This window comes from Haliotis rubra, unplaced genomic scaffold, assembly GCF_003918875.1.
Source record: "Haliotis rubra isolate DU_JTF1 unplaced genomic scaffold, ASM391887v1 Scf13, whole genome shotgun sequence".
NCBI lineage: Eukaryota > Metazoa > Mollusca > Gastropoda > Lepetellida > Haliotidae > Haliotis > Haliotis rubra.
Genome location: NW_025765225.1, coordinates 2,337,987 through 2,354,592, shown reverse-complemented (window position 1 = coordinate 2,354,592; position 16,606 = coordinate 2,337,987). Strand labels below are relative to the sequence as shown.

Here is a 16,606-nt window from a genome sequence, read left to right as displayed (position 1 = left end):
TTATATTTGTTTAATGACAAGAGTAAATTCTTGCATAAAATAATGTGTTTGTCATATATCATAGCCCAAGTTTTCTCCTTGTCTTACATAATAAATGCATTACATATATAAAGAGAATGTTTGCTTTTTGTAATGTGAGACAAAAGCAAATGCACATAATGATGAGTTTACCCAAGATGTAGGACCTCCAGAGATTCCAATACAGGTGTAAATGATTCAGTGTAGAACTCAATGTTCTTTGAGGGGATGCTGCCGGCTGGAAACTTCTGCTTGGTGTTGGCAGGTTTTGACCGTGGCAGGATACACTCGATGTGGTTGTGGTTCAGGCACAACACCTACAATAACCATATGGTTGGATACATTGATGTGGTTGTTATAAACATCTGCAATACACATGTGGCAGGGTACACACCATATGGTTGAGGATGGGACACATCTATGACAATAAGCATACGGCAGCATATACTCGATGTGGTTCTACCTGTACACATCATCATCACTGATGACATCACATGATCATTGTACAATTCTGCAAAGAATAGACAATCTCACACCAATAGGTGACATCTCACTGATACATGACATATAGGCTTCCAATTGCTTGTTCCTGATACACAAACATTATATTCCTCCTTAGCAAGATGTTTCTGTGTGTGATGTAGATGAAACTCACCCTCAAGTTGACAAGATGGACCAGCCCTGTGAACGATGTCAGGTTATTGTGCTCCAAGTTCACACTGCAAACAATTAATTATAGCACATTTTACAACAAAGAATGACATCATGGTTAAAGATATTTTGTGGGATGGGAATTTGACAAACAATTTCAACAAATGCAGGAAACAATCAAGCAGGGCTGTTCACCATACTTTTCTGTACATTAAATTATATTTCTTGCTTATGTTGAGATGAGTTTATTTCTATGTTATTTCGAACATGTTACCTCCTGAGGTTAAGAAACTGTTCCCCTGCACCAAGGTCCACGGTCCTGATCGAGGAATTTGGTAGGTCCAGTTCCCGAACTTCATGGAAATTGGAATGACCTAGTTTCTCAGCAACAAAGTCAGCTGTCAATCGACCACCAAATGTGTCCTTAGCAAGATTCCCCTCTGAAGCTTCCTATAATGAACACAACGACCAACATAAAACACTGCACAACATGAGAAGCATAATTCTAGAAACTTGTGTTCATGAATATGATACAGACATTACCTCAAGAATAAATGATTATTCACCTTTATATTTAAGCTGTCATGATTATACGTACACTACCCTCCACTAAAAATGACATTCAGTTCTCCCCTTCACAACTAAGACATTCACCAAGATATTCTGCAGAGAAATGTTCAATAATTTTCAAGGCATATTATGCAGTTACTCACTATTGCACATCCATCAAGAGCTTTGAGAGTTTTGAGATGGAAGATGACAAACAGACGATAATGGTCCACCTCTACCTCAACTGGGTTGCCAAACAAATCCAGGATGACTAGGCTTGGCAACATCTGCAATACATCACAAATTCCATGGCCATTATCGCAATATATAGATTGAAATGTGGAAATACAAATAGATCATACCAAAGTAGTTTAAGAATCCTGCATTTTGACTGGTCAACTCTGTATCAGACCATAATCTTGCTACTGGGTGTATTACCACGAAAAAATCATTTTAAAAATTCATACACACTTATCAGATCAACTATAAGCAAAGAGTTTGTTTTCTCATCGTGTCAGAATAGGATGGAGATAAACTTAGTGAGTTTTCATTCATGAGGTTTTGAACCAGTAACGGTTTCAAATTCAAAACCTCACTCAGCATTCAGTTCAAATGAAGAAATCATGGGTACCATTGCCAGTAAATTAATGTCCACATGTTCCATATTTGACAGACAATTTCAGAAGGTACCAGTAGAATTTACTGTTGACACTTTCAACCATTAAACTTAAGTGACAGGATGAACCACTGATGCACTGACAGCTTATCATGATGGCTAGACCAAGCAAGTATGTGTTTACGTAAACAATATTCAACAGTAATATGGACATTAGAACACCAGTCTCTTTCATTTGTAAATAGGGATCAACTGAGTCAGTGGCATTACCTTAAGACAAAAGACTTCCCTAATGTTGGAGATTAAGTTGTTGCCGACATAGAGCTCTACCAGCCACGTTGCCCTCTGGATGCCGAGAAGGGAGGTAAGCCTGTTGTCCTCAAGTGATACATAACACAGATGGGTCAGGTTGCTGAAGGCGGCATTGTCCAGTGTGTTGATGTAGTTGTTGCCCAAACTAAGCCGCTTCAGTTTGGTCAGTTTGGCCAGGCCCTCTACCTTCACAATACAGTTGTTCTCTAGTGACAGTTCTTCCAGATTGACACAGGAATCCAGACCCTATGGGGAGGCATAGTGTTACTGAGTGAGTAAACATAAAACACATGGCCCTGTTTAATGATAATAGCTCTATGGCCATCATACATCTATGTAAAGTAATAGCTAATTTGATTACTTTGTGAAATTGATTACTTTGTGAAACATGGTCCATGGCATAAATGTATAATGGCCCAATTCCATGAACAATCTTAGCACTATGACTAACATAAGCCTATGCAAGTTATCACCTTAGCAATAAGATTACTTTATGGATCTGGAACCCGATATATAGTAGTGACTTCCTGTCATTGGTCAGTAAGACTGTTTCTCCTTCGGCTTTGAGAACAAACATACCTCTATCTTTGTCAGGTCATTGTTACTAAAAGATGCCCACTTCAGGTTCTCCAGCCTGTCGAGGTTGGACAGCTTGGTGATGTGCTGACCCTCCAGGTTGAGTGTTGACACTTTCAGATACCACGATGTATCATGCTCTCCGAACTTCTCTGGTTTCTGTCTGCTCATGTGCAGTATGGTCTGTGCGGTGGTGTTGAGACTAAGTGAGCGTGGTGTGGTGGTGTCAATGCGGGACTGGGTGAGGAGGGACAGCTGGGAGATGCGAGACCCTGCGGCTACCCTCAGGGCAGCTGTAGCCTCCTCCTCAGTCACAGGCTGGTCATCTAGCAGGGTGAGGGCCTTCAATCTTCCAATCACACGCAGGCGTAATCCATCAGGCTGAGATTGACATGACAAGAATATCATAATGCTGTAGTTTATTTGCTACTGTTTGTGTGAAAAGCATCATCTGAATAACAGTTTCTAATTTGTTTAGGAGTCTTTTCTATGACATTGCTCTCATTTCAGTGAGGAGTGACCCAACATATTTGTGATAATCACACCACACTGATCAGGTACCAACTTGTTGTAGGAGAAATGCCTTAGGTTAGGTAAAATCTATGAGCACAGGTATGGTGCTAGAAACTACATTCTTAAGTCTATTCATCCTCGATAATCTCCAGAGTATAAATCTCCACTATACCCTGGATGCATCTATGGCTTGAACCGATGATTTTATTACCTCCCTTTGCCGGCTCCGCATTCTCACAGTAGCCAATCAGATAAGCCGCCGTTACAACCGAGCCTGCCAGTGTCAACAAAGATAGCGGTCACAGCCGCGACAGTTTGTTCGCAGATTTTTGGGGAAAACATACAGACAAATTAACAGGTCTGAAATCTTAAAAAAATATATGCAAGAACTCCTTTTACCCCTTTCAGAGTACCCCCTGCAACAATATATTATTATGTTGCCAACTTTAATCGGTTAGATAATTTAAAAAGCAAAAGTGAGTTGTGATTGGTACGCTCAACTTCCCAGCGTAGACACCTGATTGGATAAAAAGCCAACCAAGGGAGGTAATAAAATCATCGGCTCAAGCCACAGATGCATCCAGTGTGTAGTGGAGATTTATCGGAACGTAAAGAGATTATTGAGGATGAAGTCTATTATACGTGATCATATATGAAGATTTATCATACTGAAGTCGCTGATCAATATTGATGCATCATGAGTACTTCATCCTTTATAAAGTACTTTCCTATATATGGTATCCAAGCTGTATGTTTATATTGTCAAGTTAATAGAAATGTTTTATTATATAATTCAGTGACAAAGGCAGATATGTAATTTTTCAAGTAAAATTGATATTTTTGTACTTATCCTGACTCATGATCTTTTGCTTATCTCCCTTTTCCTTGCGAATGGTAGTGGAACATTTGAATCCCTTGAAGTTCCCGAAGCGGACGTAAAAATACACTCACCCACGAGTTACCTCCCTTTTCCTGCGTAAACAGTCATGTGACCAGCCTTACTTGTCACTCTCTCCTGATTTTTCTGTCCATGCACTTGGATCTGCTGTGAAATCCGAGGTGTTTCCAGCAGGGAGGTTGGGAGCGCTTCTCGTCATGAGTCAGGATAAGTATAAAAATATCAATTTTACTTGAAAAATTACATATTTTTTCTTATCCTGACTCATGATCTTTTGCTTATAGAATCCGATGGATTGGTGGTGGGTCAAGCCACTTCGTGGATTCATCAGCTGTCCTTAGATACGTCCTGTATTCCCCCGCCCCCCCCCATGGGAACTGCGTAGCGGCATTTCCGAGATCCTATTCTTCCAACTTCTGTTATAACTCGGGGGACCACTTCTTGTCTTACTTCCATCTCAGACAAGTTGAATCATCTTGATTCATGTGGCTTCAGATAAACTAGTATCTTCTTATTACTAGATATCTTATAACCCATAGATTATAAGATCTTTATCATAAATGATTTGCGACCCCTTCACGTACAGGTAAGATCTTTACCCGTACAGGATCTTTAATCACTCATGCTAGTCTGTCCTAGACTGTGTGCATGGACTTTCAAACTAATACTTTTTCTTAATAAAAGTTATCAACAAGTCAACGTGATAAAGGGTGAGATTTTTCAACTCAGCGTCTTGAGGAACCGTTAGTTGCTGTGCTGCAACGAGAGGCCCAAATTGGTGAATGCCTGAGAAGTCTTCAGTGGCTATGTCTCGGGAGGTAATGGTTGGCAAACACCGTATCCGACTTCCAAAAGCAACCCTCCATAATTGCTGATATAGAGCAATATCCGTGCAGAGCCAATGTTGACGCCAGTGCTCTGACTTCATGTGGGTTGGAAGCTCTTGGAGGTTCTAGTCAAGCTGCTTTGTAGGCTCTCAATATGACGGCTCTCATCCAGAACGATATCGTCGTTCTTGAGACTTCTACTGATGTTTCTGTGGATAATGGGATGAACAGGCGCTTGAATTTTCGTCTCCTTGTCTTGTATATCTTCAGGGCTCTGACCGGACACAAGGATGGGTCCTCTATATCCTCTGGTCCGAGGATTGTAGATAGTGCTGGTACGTGGAACTGTCTATCTGGCTGACCAGGTAGTTGGTTCTTGGCAATGAAGTCCCATCTAAGTCCTAGATGAACTGCAGCATGTTGCCCCGTGTCGAATCTGGTTCGACCAAAGTCCAGCGTATGTATCTCTGATATCCGAACTGCTGTGGCTAGCGCAAGCAGGAACAGAGTCTTCTGTGTCAGCAGCTTGAAGGTAGTCTGATCTAGAGGTTTGTAGGCATCACTTGTAAGATGACGTAGAATTACATTCAGATCCCAGGCCGGAGCTCTGAACTTCTTTTGCTGGTCCTACGGTTTAAAAGATCTCAGCAGAGCAAGTAATTCTGGTACTTTCGTCAACTTGATGCCTGTTTTCATGGTAATCACTGTACTGATGGCAGCAAGGTATGTAGATAATGTCGAACCCTTCAGATGTCTAGTCTGTCTAAGATGACACAGGTATGCCGCCACTTGAGGATGAGTAGCTTTCATAACAATGAAGCCTTTCCGCCTTGTATAAGTCTCAAACTTCAGCCTCTTGTCATCATACAGGTTATGAGTAGATCTGCGTAACGCTATCGTTACTGCCTTGGCTGCCCTGGCGGAGTATCCTCTTTTCTTCAAACTTGTTTTGATACGGTCCACACGTGTGTAGCTGGAACAGTGTTGGGTTCCTGTGGATTTGCTTGGTGTGCGGATGTATGAGTAGGTTCGGCCAAGCTGGTAACTTGATTGTTGGACTTCCGAGATTTTCTATAAGGTCTAGGAACCATACTCTCGCTGGCCAGTATGGCGCGACCAAATTCAGTTGTAGCGCCTGCGTCTGTTTGATCTTCAACAGTACTTTCGGTAGTAATATCAGTGGTGGAAACGCATAAGCGTTTAGTCCTTCCCATGATATGTTCAGTGCATCTGATGCCCAGGCTTGAGGATCTGGAACTGGTGAGACAAATGTCTGTAGTTGTTTGTTGAACCTCATGGCAAACAGGTCTATGCATGGGGATCCTATTTCCCTTATGATGAGCTGAAATGCTTCTGGATGGAGCATCCATTCCGTAGGTGACGGGTGCAGTGGTCGGGAGAAAGCGTCTGCAAGCATGTTCTTGGCTCCCGGGTATGTGACACACCTTTATCCAGATGTTTACCTCCTCCGTGATGTCAAACAACTGGAATGTGAGCTGTAGTCGGCTTGGAGATCTTGTAGATCCTTGCCGATTTATGGAGAATGCCACTGTAGAGTTGTCCGTGTGGATCATCAGCATTCTGTTGATCAGCGAACTCGACCATAGTTGTAAGGCATTGATCACAGCTTTCATCTCCAGCAGATTGATGTGAAGATGCTAGTCTGTTTTGAACCACTTCCTTGATGCAACTTGATTGTTGAGATGTGCACCCCAACCTTGTATCGATGCGTCTACGTAGAGATGTGTGTCGAAGGCTGGCTCTTGTAAATAGGTCCCTCATCAGACGTTCGACCTGTGGGTCCACCAAAGTAGGTACCTCTTAAGATTGTCCGGCAGCAAGATAGGGTCGACGCTGTCCAAATGTTTTGTCAGGAACCGTTGCAGCGGCCTTAGTTGTTACCTTCCTGTGCGAGTCAAGTCCTGCGCCGAGGTTAGTAGACCGAGTAGACATTGCCATAACGGAGAGATGACTGCTTGTGGAATCATGGCTTGTATCTTGACCCAAAGATCTTCTGGGACCACAATTCGATTCTGTGTTGTGATCATTCTTATTCCCAGCAATTGAAGATCTTGTTTGATTCTAACTCCAACTTCATCAGGTTCACTAGCCATCCTAGTTGCGTGATCAACTTAATTGTGAAGTTCAGCTGCTGTCTGAGTTGATTGGCACTTTGAAAAACCTGTATGCCGTCGTCCAGATAACCAGCACTGCGTAGACCTCGATGCTGCAGATAGGTGCCGATAGGCTTGGTCATTTGTATGAATAATCATAGAGCCGACGATATTCCAAACGGTAGGACGTTCCATTGGAAGTGCTAACCTCTGATTGCAGTGATGATATATCATTCTTCACCCTTATATACGCAGGCGATCTGTGTTGATCAGCATACATCAAAGTTGTCTATTTATAGCAAGGCTGGCTCCAATGTAGCATCGCAGGGAACAGGTACTCATACCGACATTTATCAGCGACAGCTTCCAAAATAAACATCGTTTATGCTGCTGTGAAGGCTAGACATCTATTAGATTCCCATGATGATAACAGGCCATAGTTGTATACTGTTTCCAAGGCTGCCGATGAAGTATTCCCCAGTACCACGGGTTTGTTTACAAGTCAGTAAACTTGCTTGTGCCTGCTCTGTCAGTGGGATGCGTTGTCTGACGTGGTCCAATCAGCTTCAAGCAGGACATCACCGGTGTTGTAGCAAGTTGGCCTCCATAAAATCTGGTGCAATTAGTTGGTTGAGTAAAAGCGCACGTAATTCTACGCCGCTCATATAAACCTCTTGAATAAGGGTTGCTCCAAGTGTAAAATCTTGTTCAGTGATATAAATCACATATTCCCATTGTGGATAATATAAACCAGCATGACAAAGAAGGCTGTCGAGACGTATGTCTGTATGGATCTTGAAGAAATACCGATGTTGAATCTAGTTGATAGGATATAAAATCCTAATCCCCACGCTGAGTGACGAGTGTTAATAATAACATCTGTACGTCCGTTTAAGGATTCTTGAAGGCGTTATTAACCTTAAGCCCTTTACAAAGGTCGCCTTGAGGTTCTCCAGTACTTGAGATATCGGCTTCATAGGTGATATCATATTGGAGTCGAAGTCATCAGCATATATGCGGTACGTCTCTGTTGGGTTGGAGTGAGTGAGTGAACTACAATATCCGCAGGCCATCTGCTACCCGGTATTAGACCTCAGCATCCGAATAGATGAAGGGATTCCTTTCATCAAGTAGGTTGTCGTCCGAAACTGAACCTATACAGGTATAAGGTTTGTGCAGGTTGTAGAGTTGTGCAGGCTCTAAACTGTAGAGATCACACATGTTGTAGATCTTTTGTTGAGTTGACGTCAACATCCTGCCTGATGATGTAAGGGTTTGTTAACCCTAGGGTTCGCGAACCCTGTAGATGTCTGCGTTGCTGTTATCTGCCTGTACCTCAAACCTTGTAGATGTCTGCAGCTTTCTCAAAGCTGTGCGTAGGTTAGAAGGTACCTTGGATATAGGTTCAATCGGAGGAATAATCACCGAGTCAAAGTTGTCATTACGCATCTTATAAGTATAGACTTCATCTATATCCTTAGAAGGAGACTCCAAGTTCAAACCATTGGCTATCCAAGCTGTAACCTCTGAGTCCGGGAAGATGAAGTCTGGTTATTCATCAGTTATCTCCTGATCGGTAGAGCTATGCCTCTGAGAATCATCCTTCTGCGAACCTGTATCCCTTCTCAAACCTCCATCGTCCTTTCGCGAACTGAAGATTCCACCCTTCGCGAACGTCTATCTTGAGAGTCCTCTCTTCGCGACCCTCTATCTGTGGATTCATCTCTTCGCGAACCTCTGTGACGTGAGCCTACTCTTCAAGAACCTCTGTCGCTAGATGTATCCCTTCGCGAACGTCTGTGATGTGAGCCTTCTCTTCGCGAACGTCTGTGATGTGAGCCTTCTCTTCGCGAACCTCTGTCTCATGATGAGTGTCTTCGCGAATGTCTGTGAGAGATATGAGATCTCAATCTAGAACGGCTAGGTGTAGGAGATGGATCCTTCGATGTTCTCGAACGTTGAGGGTTTGCAGATGTAGAATGGTGAGTAGGCATCTCATGTCTTCTATCCTCCTCCAAGATGACAGAGTCGTCAGACTGTGGAGACCTTCGCAAAGGTGTACGTTCGCCAACGTAGTCTTGAGAGGTAGTTCTATGAGGAGTAGGTTCACGCAGGTCCGTAGGTTTGCACATGATGTCAGTAGATGAGAGGCTTCGCCGAGCCTTCGCTTCTTCCTCAAACCTACGTTCCATCATGGCCATCATCTGGTGGGTGAATTGTCTCATAATTTCACCTGGATCAAGTTCTGCGTTGATTGAAGCTGCTGCGGTGTAGAAGAAGCGTTCGCGAACGCTGATGAGTTGTGTGCCTCGACTTCACTCCGTTGAGAAGTTGGTGGTAGTTCGTCAAACAGCTGGCCTGCTGTGACCGTTGCAGGAGACGATCAAGTAGTCGTGGAAGTCGATTGAGTCGCCGATCTGGTAGGTACTTCGGGTAGAAGTAATGGGGGATCATCAAAAAACGTCTACTTCATGCAGAGGTAATATCTCTTCACTGAAGGATTTCTGATGCGTTGACTTACTAGGCCGCGTAGATTTACCCTCGGATCTGGTAACAGATGTGATGTAGAAGAAGATGACGTCGCCTTTTTCTTAGCTTGAGTCAGAGTCAACTGCGTTGTAGCCGATCTCTTCTTGGCCCCCATACCAGCAGACTGCCCCTGCAACGTACTCAACATAGCACCGGTATTATGAATTTCAGCAGTAGCAAGCAACATACGGTTTGCAGGCTGATCTCCAGTTTTATCAGCCGTGACTTGAGATGACTTCCTCACCCGATTGGGGGGTGAGGATCAGCCACGGACAACCTGTGCCTGCAAACATTTCATGAAATGTAAACAAAGTTACATAACGATGAAATTATGACACAAATACAAATAATTTTTACAATTTTTTTACATATAATACAAAGTAGTTATTGCCAAATCCATACACAGCTTAATTTTGAAGAATAGGACCTAAATAAAAAGGATATAATGCCGTATACGGGACTCCAGTGCTCACCCAACCACCCACTTGGGCGAAAAGGGAGAGAGTGACAAGTAAGGCTGGTCACATGACTGTTTACGCAGGAAAAGGGAGGTAACTCGTGGGTGAGTGTATTTTTACGTCCGCTTCGGGAACTTCAAGGGATTCAAATGTTCCACTACCATTCGCAAGGAAAAGGGAGATAAGCAACAGATCATGAGTCAGGATAAGAAAGAATTCAACATATCAAACTATGTTAGTGATCAAAACATTAGGAGGTTCCAGCACCTGAAAACATCTGATGGATGTATGGTTGGGGAATACACTTTCCCGGTAATTCCCATTCTTTTTAGCATGTTCAGTAACTCAAGTGTTTACCATACATGATCACACCTGATTTGTGGTCAAACTGCATCTCTTTCAAATGAAACAAGAATAACAAACAGCATTCAAATCACAACATATGTTATTGTCCTTGTATCTGTACCCACCTTAAGCCATGAGTTGTATCTCATCTTAAGAGTCTTCAGACCCGACATGTGTTTGCGCAGGATGGACAGCTCCTCTCTTGTGTTGGTCAGTCGGTTCCAGCTGATGTCCAGATGCTTCAGCCGTGTCAGACCCTAGCAGAACAAAATCTAGCATCAGTCCAATGAACTTTATCAAGGTAAATAGATATGAATGCTCACAGTCACAGGAAAGAAATCAGTCCAAGGATCCTGTTCATTCAGCCATGTTGCAGCAAAGACTAAGTCCTCCATCTAAACACCTAGTTTACTTCAATGTTTTAAGTTCACTGTAACAATAACAGAATACCACAGCAGATACATCTCCACTACGCCATGTGTGTTATAAGAACTGACCACAATTGTGGACATTTTACATACAAAGGGTTAATAATATTGTTGGATGCAGCTGATGATGGGAGTATGTAATGAAAACATCAGGGATATGTGGCCAGTTTTCACTACTCACCTTCATACCCTCAAGTGTTATGATCTTGTTGAAGCTGGCATCCAAGTATTCCAGTGACTGTAAACAAATGGTGAACTTTTATAATACAGCATCTTCAAGTGGTTATAACGTAAAACTTGGCTATTGGGGATTATTACTTAAAATGTAGCTACAAGTGATTATTTCTTGCTGAGCTACAGGTGGTAATTACCATTGTTAGTCTAACTTTGTCACTGCTCTGAAACTTCTTCATGATATTGAAGAGGTGTATTTCAGGACAAACTCTAGTTGATGTCTTATACAACAGGAAATGTGGTAAGAGCCAGGTATTTTTACATGGGTGTTCAATGTTTAACTGTCAGATCCAGATTTAAATGTAGCTCAAAAGGTGTTTGGATATAGGTTATTCATGAACATCTTGCCTCGTAATATTTATGAACAACCTTTCTGAACTGATATATTTAGCAATTCATGGGGACACTTTCTAGTCAAACAGACTGTAGTTGACAAGAACATATAAAGATTTTAACGTCCTTATTATTTCAATGCGATGCTACTTGCTTGATAAAGGTATAAGCAGCTGTACCAAAACACTTGATTAAAAGAACAAAGAAGCTGAACTCTGTAACTCAACCCATTCCTTCAAACCTCTGCCCTTTCACGGTACCCCTTTCACGTACCATGTGAGCTAGGTCCTCTAGTCTCGTGAGCTCATTAAAAGGGACAATGAGCTTCCTGAGTGCTGATAGAGACTGCAGGTGCTTGAGTTTAGTCAGCCCATTTCCATGTAGGTTTAGCACTGTGATATTGGCCAGAGTATCACACTTTGATATTTTCAGCAAGAGTTCATCATTTAGTGTGACTAGCCTGCAAAAGGGAGTAATAATGATTTCACTAAGTTTTTACCAATATTCTAGCAATTTGCGGTAAACAAGAAATGAGTTTCACATATTGTAGCCATGTAGGGAATCTAACCTAGGATATCAGAGTAACAAACACTGCAACTGCTAGGCTACTCCACATCTTCTGTTTTGCACAGAACATTTCCTTCATAACGATAAAGTGGTATGAATAAATATAATATGCAATGGTCATCATTATGACATTAGGCAAGCAGAGGAAGACACAAAGAACAATTAATGAGCAGGTACTCCCATGTTGTAACACATTCTAGTTCTATGCATTACCTTAACCTTAAGTAACTGTGGCTATCTGATCCTCACCTTAGTTATAATGTTAACACATGAAACTGAAGGCATATGAAAACATTAAAACATTTTTAAACAAGATGGATAGGACAAAGGTTTAACAATATAGTATTTGCAGGAAATGAAGAAGTACCTTGGTCTCTGTTTGATTGTGGGCTCCATGTTGAAGATTTCCTTATCATCTTCTGGGTGGATGTCCTCCCTTCCCCCAATGTTTGCCAGTTTGACTGGCTTGTTCTCCAGCAGTTCATCACTCAGACCAGCAAATGGGGACTTGCATTTACTCTACAACACACAAAATAAAGTAGTCACTCATTCCTTTTGTCACAGTTTTAGATTTCAGTGTACATTGGTGATTGACATGGTCAGCACAAATATGTAATTTTCTGACTAAAATTGATATTTTGTACTTATCCTGACTCATGCTAAATGCTTGTCTCCTTCTTCTTGCGAATGATAGTGGAACACTTGAAATCCCTTGAAGTTACCTTCTAAAAAGCGGAGGTAAAATCATCACTCACCCACGAGTGGCCTCCCTTGCCTCCTTGGACTGACGTGAGGAGACCTAATAGGCTCTGCCATTCTCGTAGTGGTAACGGAGAGAGTTGAACTTGAGAGATCATTTGTTGAATCTTGACCCAACGATCCTCTGGTACGACTATGCGATTCACCGGTGTGATGAGTCGTATTCCTAGAAATTGAAGATCCTGTTTCGGCTCCAGTTCCGACTTGAGGAGATTTACCAACCATCCTGAGTGAGAAGCCTGATAGTGAAGTCTAGTTGCATTCTGAGTTGACTGGGATCTTGATGAACTTGAATTCTGTCGTCCAGGTAAAAAGCACTTCGTAGACCTCGACGATGTAGATATGTGACAATGGGCATGGTCACTCAAGTAAACAACCAGTGGTCCGACGATATTCCAAACAGTAGAACCTTCCACTGGAAGTGATGTCCGTTGAAAAGGAATCTTAGGTATTTCCTTGAGTGGATGTATTGGGATGTGTAGGCACGCATCTTGTAGATCTATGCTGGCGAGGTATTTTGATGGACGAACGAGATATCGGAGCTGAGGAACATGTATCATCTTGAATTTTGCTGGTCTGCGGAGACACTCCTGGTTGAACTTCCTCATGTTGTAGATGAGCCGAAACTTCTCCTTGGAATTCTCCTTCGGTAATTCTCTTCTACTGCATCTTTGTCGAGTAGAATGTTGATTGCGTCGTCCAGTTTCTCTGTCTGGTCAGCTGCATAGTTGAAGGCCAGCGGGCTGCTTGTAAGCGGCGGTGTGGATTCCAACTGTATCTTGTACCCTCTGCGTAGTATCTGGGATACGTAGTCGTCCTGTAGTATTCCCCAATTCTCCGAGAACCGTTGAAGACGTCAACCCACTGTCGAAGGTTGTACAGGAACGTCTTGGGGTGGAAGACTCCAGTCGTTCCAAACCTGTCCTTCAGCGCTTGGTTCCCCTGGCACCCCCGGGTGCTCGGCCTCTTCCGGGGTTACTTCTGGGGGCTCCGGGTGGTCGACGAAAAGAACCTCTTCCTCCTCTTGAGCTGGAATACTTCTTTTCTCTGGCTCTCTGGATTCCTGCAAACTTGGATTTGTTAGAGTAGCGCTGGGACGTCTGGCGAATCACATTTGCCAAGGTATATATGGACTTTATCATCATGACCTCCCTTGATTCGTGTGTAACCTCTTTGGCGACTTCTTCAATTACTCCTCCGAAGATGGATGCTGCTGACCATGGGTCTCTGTATAAGGACTTGGTGAACTGCTCACTCCAGGTGCACGATGACAATAATCCTTGTCTCCTCAGGAGAGTCAGGCCCGCTGATGTGGATGCTAGATGCTCCGACATAAACTGGTGGTCCTTTTTCTGAGTCAGTAGCGCAGAATATATCATCCGGTCGTCTTTGGCGGTGGAGTTCTTGAACTTCAAGATGAGTGCTTCGTTGATAGCCCTAGACCTAGCTACTCCGAAGAAGGTACGTCTAGTAGTCATATCCAGTTGCGCAAGCTTCTTGTCTTCAATCTTGTAAGTTCTATAGCGGGAGCCGTTGATGATCTTGTAGTCCTCATCAATCTCTGGTGCCTTCAGGAAGGGTTCCATGTGATGTAAGGGGAATTTCCTGGCATTTCTGATTCTGGAACTTGGTAGCCTTATCAAAGGCTGAGCTGAGACTGTCCAGTTCTTGGGAGATCAGCTCGGCAGAAAAGTGAGTGTGTCGAAATCATCGTTGGACATCTTGTATGTAAACGCTTCGTCTATGTCCTTGGAATGGGATGCTAGGTCCAGGCTATTAGCAATCCATGAGGTTACTTCCATATCAGAGAATATGACTTCACCTTCTTCCTCTGATTTAGACATCTCCCGCTCTGACAATCCAGGACGACGTGAGTCTCTGTGTGAAGATCTGTATGACGAACTGCGCGCAGGTGAACAATCCCGATGTGATCATGTATCCTTCCTGGAGTCTTGAGATCTCTCTCTAGGCATTCGTGAAGGTTGATTCTTAGGCGTAGTCTCCCCTCTGTAAGATGTGGAGTGCCTGCGTGCAGGTTCCTGATGTGCGTCTGAGTCCAATGGTGATGATGACCCGTATCTACGATGTCTGTAGGGTTCGTGAGAACGCTTCGATCTGCTTCTGCGTGGAGAATTCTTAGCGGCTCCTTCAGGGACGTCTAAGGCTGATCTGACGTTAATAGCGTTGTCCAGGCTCCTAACTTCAGATGGGGAAGATCATCAGGTGCGTGAGCCTTCACGCAGGCTTCCCTCTTCTTCCAAGTGCGTTGGAGAGACTGCTGAATCTTCACACAGGCTAGTAGTCATCGTAGTGGTCTTCGTAGCAGCTTTCTCCTGCGCGAAGCGACGCTCCATCATCGACATCATCTGGTCTGTAAACTGTTGCATAAACAGCCCCGGGTTGAAGTTCTGCGATGTCCGAAGAGACTGCTGCAGGGTTTATGATGCTTCTGACAACTATGAGGCGTCTTCTAAGGCACGCTGCACTTGTGAAGAGTTGACGCTGGTATCTCTGGTACCCGATGCCTGCATTGATAGAAGGTTTTCGTCTTCTTCTTCTTGATGACGACTGTGACTTCAGGTATGAGGATGGGGGGATCATCATACACGTCTACTTCTTCCGGAGGTACAATCTCGGCAGAGAAGGATCTCGTCTTCTGCGTAGAGCTGTGTAGAGACTTCGATGAAGTCTTAGGGGTAGTAGCCTTCTTCTTCTGCGTTGAAGACGATCTAGTCTTCGCCTGCAAAGAGGTCAGCTCCATTGACGACAATCTCTTATTGGCTCCAGAGTTCATCACTGGAACAGCGATCTGCCCCCTTAAAATGCTCGGCAATTCACTGGAATTATGAACATCGGCAGCAGTAGTTAACACACGGTTATCAGCGCAATCACTCGATTTAGACATGACTTGTGAATACCTTCTTACCCAGTCCTTTGCACGTCTATGAATGGAAAAGAGGTAGTTATTAAATTCAAAAGTGGTTTAATTTATACAAACCTGTAGAGGTTATGAATTCTTTGAAGAAAGTCCTCCTTGGGGTACTTATAAGCATTAAAATGTCCATTTTAAAAACCTACAACAGTTGTAACTATATTTCAATAAAAATATTTACAAAACGAAAAACACGCTCTGCGCTATGAGACCACTTCTACAAAGGGCCCGCGGCCCCTACCGCAAGAGCAGGTAACTTCTAGCCGACAACCTCAAGACCTCACTTTTCATGCTGAACGGATCAGACAGAATGAGGGGAGGCGGGTGAGCCGTACTCTGCGGAGGACTTTCTTCAAAGAATTCATAACCTCTACAGGTTTGTATAATTCTTTTTCAGAAGAAGTCCTCCTTGGGGTACTTATAAGCATAAAACAGACTCCCAAAGATCAGAAAACCGGGAGTGGCATTCTGTCTGACACACTGGTCCGAACGCAGTAACTTACAGTCAAGGCAATGATCCCTCCGGGGGTAGAACCCGTCCCCGGACCGAAGCCCGAGGCAGGGGAACCCCCGACAGACAACCCCGGAGCGCCGCTAACTCCCGAACGGAAGCCGATCTCCTCACAGAAACCCGACATCGCGTTCGAGATCAGCGAGCGAACCGAAGTCATCTGTTGCTGCTATATAGAAGTTAAATCATTAATACGGAGGGGTGCAGAATCTGATTGAGTGGAAGTGGAGGGGATAGGGGAAGAAGGTTTATCCGCCGTCTTGGCCCGCTTACCCCCACCCCCGGTAGTAGAAGAAGAACTCTTCTTACTTTTAGCCACTTTAGATGGTGGGTCCTGAGCCCATAAGTCCCCCGCCTGCAGCAAATTTGTATAAAACAAAAAATCGGCGGACCGACGCTTAGTCGTCTTGGGTGAGAAAAGCAGGCAACTCTCACA

General features: G+C 43.6%; 1 protein-coding gene across 1 annotated transcript in view; it reads right to left on the bottom strand.

Moving 5' to 3' along the window:
• The window catches only part of LOC124267120 (leucine-rich repeat-containing protein 9-like), a 42,665-nt gene that overhangs the window by 7,660 nt on the left and 18,399 nt on the right, over positions 1 to 16,606 (bottom strand). Inside the window, exons 18-27 of the mRNA XM_046701998.1 lie at positions 12,336 to 12,487; positions 11,675 to 11,861; positions 11,016 to 11,072; positions 10,532 to 10,663; positions 2,726 to 3,103; positions 2,105 to 2,392; positions 1,383 to 1,505; positions 944 to 1,119; positions 674 to 737; positions 172 to 335 (exon numbers count right to left, since the gene is read on the bottom strand). Coding sequence (XP_046557954.1) covers positions 172 to 335; positions 674 to 737; positions 944 to 1,119; positions 1,383 to 1,505; positions 2,105 to 2,392; positions 2,726 to 3,103; positions 10,532 to 10,663; positions 11,016 to 11,072; positions 11,675 to 11,861; positions 12,336 to 12,487 — 1,721 coding nt within the window. The remainder of the gene's footprint in view (positions 1 to 171; positions 336 to 673; positions 738 to 943; positions 1,120 to 1,382; positions 1,506 to 2,104; positions 2,393 to 2,725; positions 3,104 to 10,531; positions 10,664 to 11,015; positions 11,073 to 11,674; positions 11,862 to 12,335; positions 12,488 to 16,606) is intronic.